Genomic DNA, 8,627 nt, shown 5'->3' on the forward strand with positions numbered 1-8,627 from the left:
CCCAGCACTAATAGCACTGCCTGAAATCCACCTCTGATCATCCCGGCATGAGATTCTCATAAAGAGCCTGCAAATTAGATCCCTAACATGCCCAGTTCAAAGTAGGGATCGCACTCCTATGGGAAACTAAGGACTCCGCTGATTTCACAGGAGGCTGATTAGGTCTTAATGCATTTTTATTCCATGTTAAGAGGGCAGGTTATGTAACCCAGACTCTTTTCATGGGGCAACTGCCAAGAAAATGTTCCGGCTGCAATCTTGGGGCTCCTTGGCCCCAAAGACAGAGCAGCAGCAGCAGCAGCTCAAGGTGCGCAGGGCGTGACCAATCCATTCCAAGCAGCCCGAGAGGAGCCACTCGTGGCTCCACCAAGCGGAGGCCGGAGGAGAGCGGCGCTTAGAAGGGTGTCTGCTGTCAGGGGTCTCGATGTCCTGATGTCCGTTGCCGCTGGGTCCAGCTGGCCTGGCCAAGGGAAACTGCTGGGGCACGGGGCGGTCGGGTTCCTCTGCCGGTTCTCTCTCTCCTGCGGCTGTCTGCTGGGCTGGGCTTGGTTCCAAGGTGCTCGGGGCTCTGGAACTGAGTCTGTCTTGCACGTAGACAAAGTACAGGCGCCAACAAGGACTGGAAAGCAGCTCGCCATTGAAACATTCGCGGTGGCCTGAGGACTCTCCCAGTACCGGGTAGAAAGGGAGGGGCCAAGGCTCAGAATCTGCTGAGTTCCCAATAGGCGCAGGAGGCTGGAGTTCTGGCGCCACCTCTGCGGACTCCCAAGCCTGTTTCACGCGGCCGAGAAAATGCTGCTCCATCGCAGTGGACCTCCCTCGGGCCAGCAGCAGGACACGAGCGTTTGCGCTGCTCGATGAGGCAAAGCCTTGAGCAGGACCCAGAACCTTCGTATTTATGCACTCCTGGGCCCGTGGGCGGAGTCGAGCCAGACATCAGAAAAAACAGGGTGGTAAAAAATTCAAGAAAATCAATAGACAGAATGGAATACGAATAAAACCTAAGGAGCACAGTGACTCAAAACAAACGGTTCTGGTGGAAAACGGTAACTTAGACTTTTAAAAGTTAGTAAAACCAATAACAAACCCTAGAGATAACAACGAACCGATATAAATCGTTCTGATGAAAACGCGGAACCAGAGGAAAACAAAACAAAAGGACATTGAGAAACCGACAGCAAACCGGACCGAACGAAACAATAACAAGCCCAAGGCAGCACAGGGACTTGAAACACATCGTTCTGATGAAAAAGAGAAACCAGAGAAAAACGAACCAAAAGGAACTGAGAAACCGACAGCAAACTCGACCGAACAAAGCCATAACAAATCCTAGCGTGCACAGCCGACAGAAATATATCCTTCTAATCAGCAATCGTAATGGGAGCACAACACACAGAACTATATCGTTACTTATCAAAAAATCGTAACCAGGGTGCAGCGAACAAAAGATAAAGTTTTTCTGATAAAATCATAAACGGAGGACAGCGAACAGAGAAATAGTCTGCTGATAAAAATCGTAAACGGACGACAACGACCAAAATATATTATACTGGTAAATTCATACCCAGGGCACACCAAACAGAAATCCATCGTTTCTCATCAAAAATCGTAAGCAGAGCACAGCAAACAGAAATATAACCTTTCTGATCCAAAATTGTAACCAGAGCAGGGCAAACAGAAATATTATCTATTCTGATCCAAAATCGTAACCAGAGCACAGCAAAGAAATACATCGTTTGGAATCAAAACTCATAACCAGGCTACAGAGAACAAAATATATATCGTTCTGATCAAACACCTTAACGAGCGCACAGGAAAAAGCAATATATCCTTTATGATCAAGAATGCTAAGCAGAGCAGAGCCAACAGAAGTATACAGTTTCTATTCAAAAATAATCACTAGAGGAAAACAACCGAAAGCAAAACAAACCCAATAAAACACGGGAAATCCTATAAAACACAGCAAAAGGAAACATATCGTTTTGATCAGAAATCATAACCAGAATGCACCAAATAGAAATATGTCGTTTCTGATAAGAAATCATATACAGAGCACAGCAAAAAAATACATCGTTTCTATTCAAAAATCGAAACCAGAGGAAAACAACCCAAAGCAAAACGAACCCAATTGTGGGAAAACATTCAGTTAAGTCTTTCTGAAACCTTGAAAATGTTACTAAAAGTAAAGTATGTGGGCCGAGCAACTGGATGCAGGATGTCCTGCTTGAGCAGCGGAGGAACTAAGGGTGCTGGGCTTGGAGACCATGGGGGCATAGGCTACCGTGGAAACAGAAAACTGACCTTCTCTGGGGGTGCAGCCCCTTTCTCATTTGTACACCTCTTATCACCCTGTTTGGCCCCGGAGGATGGCTGGTTAGCCAGAGACGGGTAAAATTCCTCAGGGGAGGAACAACCTAAGACAGGCACAGTCGCAGAGGGGCCAACAGGGGTGGGGCACAGACCCTTAATCCTTTTGAGAGAGGTCTCCTGCCCCCAGGGCTGCTTTGCTATCCACACCGAGCTCAAATCCACGCCCAGATCAAATCCACACCCAGCTCAAATCCACACCCAGCTCAAATGGGACCCAGGAGGCAAAGATCATTGCCCCCAGTCATGTGAGGCCTTTGTTTGTTTACTTCAAAGATAACCTTGTTTGTGGGACTAAACTGGGAGTGTTAGACCCTTAGGCTATGCCAAGAACTCAATAAAAGCAAAAGTGGGATCAATCAGTTGAGGCTCTTGATCCTAGAGCTCCTGAGTCCCCCGGTCCCATCTTTCTCTTAAATCTGTGTCTGTGTTTTCTTTAAGCTTGCAGCACCCTTCACTCACCTCGAGTCCCCGAGCTGGTCTCGGCACCCAATAAAACACAGACAACTAGAGGGCAAAGGGAACACAAATATATCGTTCTGATCATAAGTGGTAACCAGATTACAGCCAACAGAAATAATATCCTTTCTTCTAAAAGGTCATAACCAGAGCACACGGAACAGAAATATATCCTTTCTAATCAAACATCATAACCAGAGCACAGAGAACCAAATATATCGTTTCTATTAAAAAATCAGAACCAGAAAAGAAAATAACCTAAAGCAAACTGGACCCAACAAAACACTGACAAATCCGAGAGAGCACAGCTAACAGAAATACATCCTTCTGATCAAAAACTGTAAATAGAGTATAGTGAACAAAATATATCGTTCTGATCCAAAGTCATACCAGAGCACAGGGAGCAGAAATACATCGTTTTGAATCAAAAAATCATAACCGGAACAGAGTGAACAGAAATATACCCTTTCTAATCAAACATTGTAACCAGAGCACAAGGAACAAAATATATCGTTTTTTTTAAAATAAATTTATTTATTTATTCATTTATTTTTATTGGCTGCATTGGGTCTTTATTGCTGCATGCAGGTTTTCTGTAGTTGTGGAGAGCGGGGGCTACTCTTCATTGCAGCGCACAGGCTTCTCATTGCTGTGGCTTCTTTTGTTGCAGAGCATGGGCTCATTAGTTGTGGCTCACAGGCTCAGTAGTTGTGGCGCATGGGCTTAATTGCTCCGCAGCATGTGGGATCTTCCCAGACCAGGGCTCAAACCCATGTCCCCTGCATTGGCAGGCAGATTCTTAACCACTGTGCCACCAGGGAAGCCCCAAATATATCGTTTCTATCAAAAAATCATGCCAGGGGAAAACAACCGAAAGCAAAACGTACCCAATGAAACACGGGCAAGTCCTAGAGAGCACAGTGAACACAAATATATAGGTCTGATCAACAGTCGTAACCTGAGCACAGCGAACAGAAAAACACTGATTTTTCGACCTCTGGTTGGGGAACTAAGATCCCACAAGCCCCCGCTGTGTGGCCAAAAGTACATAAAGAAGATAAGAAATGTATTGTTGCATTTTTTTCCAATTTTTAAAAATTGAGGTGTAATTGATTTACTATACCATGCCAATGTCTGCTGTACAGCAAAGTGACTCAGTTACGCACATTTAACATTCTTTTTTTTAAAAAAATATTTATTTATTATTTATTGGCTGCATTGGGTCTTCGTTGATGCTCACAGGCTTTCTGTAGTCACAGCAAGTGGGGGCTACTCTTCATTGTGGTGCCCGGGCTTCTCATTGTGGTGGCTTCTCTTGTTGTGGAGCATGGGGGCTCTAGGCTCTTTGGCTTCAGTAGTTGTGGCACATGGACTCAATAGTTGTGGCTCGCGGGCTCTGGAGCACAGGCTCAGTAGTTGTGGTGCAGGGGCTTGGTTGCTCTGAGGCATGTGGGATCTTCCTGGGCCAGGGATCAAACTCATGTCCCCTGCATTGGCAAGCAGATTCTTAACCTCTGTGCCACCAGGCAAGTCCCAAAACACAAGCAATTTAAAAAGATATAAATAAGAAAAGTTTCTATTAAGTTAAAGTAAATGATGGATATTCATTGACTATCTAAATCACTTCCAGATAAGCTAATACACTGAAAGATTAGTTGCTAAACATAAGTTTAAGTTGATCTACCTTTGTCTTCTTAATTTTTTACAGGGAGACAAAAGATATTTGGGTCTAGTAATAAATGTGGTTTTCCCCCATGTAAAAATTATATGATGAAAAATGTATCTTTCTAAAAATTATAAATTTTCATAATTTATATCATAAGTTTGCTAATATATGCAATATAAGTTTTATTATTTATTATTATTCATAGGATGCTGATACATGACAGTTGACAAATGCCTGCTTCCGAGATTTCACTGGAAAGTAAAGCTTACTAATAGTTAACACGTGTAATTAATATATAATTATAAATGAAAATACTACTAGAAGCAAAAAGACAAAAGGGAAACAACCCTATGTACAAAGTCGAGGAGGAAAATGGGAAATGTTTTTATATGAAGAGCATATAAGCCATATAGTATATGTTTTAATTAAAAAAAAAGTAATTTTGTCCTAAAATAAAATAATTGTTTCACAAAAAGAAAACAAAAAACCTAAGTGGATGAAATTTGTGGGAAAAAATTATGTTGTTGGGTCAAAGCTAGCAAAAATTGAATAGATTTATTTATGTTTTTTTTTTTAATGAGCTCAATAATGCACTGATATAAAACTAGAGTTTTGACATTCCATCCAAAAACTACAGAATACACTTTCTTCTCAAGTACACACAGAACATTTTCCAGGATAGATCACATCTTGGGTCACAAATCAAGCCTTGGTAAATTTAAGAAAATTGAAATCATATCAAGCATCTTCTCTGACCACAACGCCATGAGACTAGATATCAATTATAGGAAAAAAAACTGTAAAAAATACAAACATATGGAGGCTAAACAATACGCTATTAAACAACCGAGAAATCACTAAAGAAATCAAAGAGGAAATAAAAAAATATCTAGAAACAAACAACAACGAAAACACAACAACTCAAAACCTATGGGACACAGCAAAAGCAGTTCTAAGAGGGAAGTTTATAGCAATACAGTCCTACCTCAAGAAACAAGAAAAATATCGAATAAACAACCTAACCTTACACCTAAAACAATTAGAGAAAGAAGAACAAAGAAACCCCAAGGTGAGCAGAAGGAAAGAAATCATAAAGATCAGATCAGAAATAAATGGGAAAGAAATGAAGGAAACAATAGCAAAGATCAAGGAAACTAAAAGCTGGTTCTTTGAGAAGGTTAACAAAATTGATAAACCATTAGCCAGACTCGTCAGGAAAAAAGGGGAGAAGATGAAAATCAACAGAATTAGAAATGAAAAAGGAGAAGGAACAACTAACACCAGAGAAATACAAAAGATCATGAGAGACTACTACAAGCAACTATAGGCCAATAAAGTGGATAACCTGGAAGAAATGGATAAATTCTTAGAAATGTACAGTCTCCCAAGACTGAACCAGGAAGAAATAGAAAATATGAACAGGCCAATCACAAGCATGGAAATTGAGACTGTGATTAAAAATCTCGTAACAAACAAAAGCCTGAGCCAGGTGCCTTCACAGGCGAATTCTAGCAAACATTTCGAGAAGAGTTAACACCTATCCTTCTCAAACTCTTCCAAAATACAGCAGAAGGAGGAACACTCCCGAACTCATTCTACAAGGCCACCATCACCCTGATACCAAAACCAGGCAAAGATGTCACAAAAAAGGAAAATTACAGGCCAATATCACTGATGAATATAGATGCAAAAATCCTCAAGAAAATACTAGCTAACAGAATCCAACAGCACATTAAAAAGATCATAAACCATGATCAAATGGGGTTTATCCCTGGAATGCAAGGATTCTTCAATATATGCAAATCAATCAATGTGACACATACCATGTTAACAAATTGAAGGATAAAAACCACATGATCATCTCAATAGATGTGGAAAACCCTATTGACAAAATTCAACATCCATTTATGATAAAAACTCTCCAGAAAATGGGCATAGAAGGAAATTACATCAACATAATAAAAGCCATATATGAGAAACCAAAAGCCAGCATCATTCTAAATGGTGAAAAACTGAAAGCATTCCCTCTAAGAACAGGAACAAGACAAGGGTGTCCACTATCACCATTATTATTCAACATAGTTTTGGAAGTTTTAGCCACAGTAATCAGAGAAGAAAAAGAAATCAAAGGAATCCAAATTGGAAAAGAAGAAGTAAAATTGTCACTCTTTGCAGATGACATGATATTAGACATAGAAAACCCTAAAAATTCTACCAGAAAACTGCTTGCACTAATTGATGAATTTAGTAAAGTGTCAGGATACAAAATTAATGCACAGAAATCTCTTGCATTCCTATACACTAATAACGAAAGAGCAGAAAGAGAAATTAAGGAAACTCTCCCATTTACCACTGCAACAAAAAGAATAAAAAACCTAGGAATAAACCTGCCTAAGGAGGCAAAAGACCTGTATGCAGAAAACTAGAAGACACTGATGAAAGAAATCAAAGATGACACAAACAGATGGAGAGACATACCATGTTCTTGGATTGGAAGAATCAACATTGTGAAAATGCCTATACTACCGAAAGCAATTTACTGATTCAACGCAATCTCTATCAAATTACCAACGGGATTTTTCACAGAACTAGAACAAGAAATCTTATGATTTGTATGGAAACACAAAAGACCCTGAATAGCCAAAGCAATCTTGAGAAGGAAAAATGGAGTTGGTGGAATTAGGCTTCCTGACTTCAAACTATACTACAAGGCCACAGTGATCAAGACAGTATGGTACTGGCACAAAAATAGAAAGGAAGATCAATGGAATAGAATAGAGAACTCAGAGGTAAACCCAAGCACATATGAGCGACTTATCTTTGACAAAGGAGGCAAGAATATACAATGGAAAAAAGGCAGCCTCTTCAATAAGTGGTGCTGGGAAAAGTGAACAGCTACATGTAAAAGAATGAGATTAGAACACTCCCTAACACCATACACAAAAATAAACTCAAAATGGATTAAAGACCTAAATGTAAGGCCAGATACTATAAAACTCCTAGAGGAAAACATATGCAGAACAACTCTATGACATACACCAAAGCAAGATCCTTTTTGACCCACCACCTAGAATCATGGAAATAAAATCAAGAATAAACAAATGGGACCTCATGAAACTTAAAAGCTTTTGCACAGTGAAAGAAACCATAAACAAGACAAGAAGACCACCCTCAGAATGGGAGAAAATACTTGCCAATGAAGCAATGGACAAAGGATTAATCTCCAAAATATACAAGCAGCTCATGCAGCTTAATACCAAAAAAGCAAATAACCCAATCCACAAATGGACGGAAGACCTAAATAGACATTTCTGCAAAGAAAACATGCAGATGGCCAACAAACACATGAAAAGATGCTCAACATTACTAACCATTAGAGACATGCAAGTCAAAGCCACAATGAGGTATCACCACACACCAGTCAGAATGGCCATCATCAAAAAATCTAGAAACAATAAATGCTGGAGAGAGTGTGGAGAAAAGGGAAGTCTCCTGCACTGTTGGTGGGAATGTAAGTTGGTACAGCCACTATGGAAAACAATTTGGAGTTTCCTTAAAAAACTAAAAATAGAACTACCATATGATCTAGCAATCCCACTCCTGGGCATATACCCAGAGAAAACCATAATCCAAAAAGAAACATGTACCATAATGTTCATTGCAGCACTATTTACAATAGCCAGGACATGGAAGCAACCTAAATGCCCATCAACAAATGAATGGATAAAGAAGATGTGGCATATATATACAATGGAATATTACTCAGCTATAAAAAGGAATGAAATGGAGCTATATGTAATGAGGAGGATAGACCTAGAGTCTGTCATACAGAGTGAAGTAAGCCAGAAAAAGAAAAACAAATACTGTGTGCTACCTCATATATATGGAATCTAAAAAAGAAAATGGTATTGATGAACCCAGTGACAGGGCAAGAATAAGGATTCAAATGCAGAGATTGGACTGGAGGACACGGGGTTGGGGCGGGGGGCGAAGGGGAACCTGGGACAAAATGAGAATAGCATAGACATATATACACTACCAACTATAAAATAGATAGCTCTTGGGAAGTTGCTGTATAACAAAGGGAGATCAACTAGATGATGGGGGATACCTTAGAGGGCCAGGACAGGGAGAG

At 40.2% G+C, this 8,627-nt stretch overlaps 1 protein-coding gene across 1 annotated transcript; it reads right to left on the minus strand.

The window, feature by feature from the left end:
- Positions 1–219: 219 nt before the first annotated feature.
- LOC130836420 (annexin-2 receptor-like) lies at positions 220–804 on the minus strand. Its single transcript, XM_057708454.1, has one exon. The coding sequence runs from the start codon at positions 802–804 to the stop codon at positions 220–222; it is 585 nt and encodes a 194-aa protein (XP_057564437.1).
- Positions 805–8,627: the final 7,823 nt, after the last annotated feature.

This window comes from Hippopotamus amphibius, chromosome 15 (assembly GCF_030028045.1).
Source record: "Hippopotamus amphibius kiboko isolate mHipAmp2 chromosome 15, mHipAmp2.hap2, whole genome shotgun sequence".
Taxonomy (NCBI): domain Eukaryota; kingdom Metazoa; phylum Chordata; class Mammalia; order Artiodactyla; family Hippopotamidae; genus Hippopotamus; species Hippopotamus amphibius.

What these genes read in the sequence shown, in the direction of transcription:
- LOC130836420 (XM_057708454.1), bottom strand. Translation starts at nt 804, where the DNA reads ATGGAGCAGCATTTTCTCGGCCGCGTGAAACAGGCTTGGGAGTCCGCA.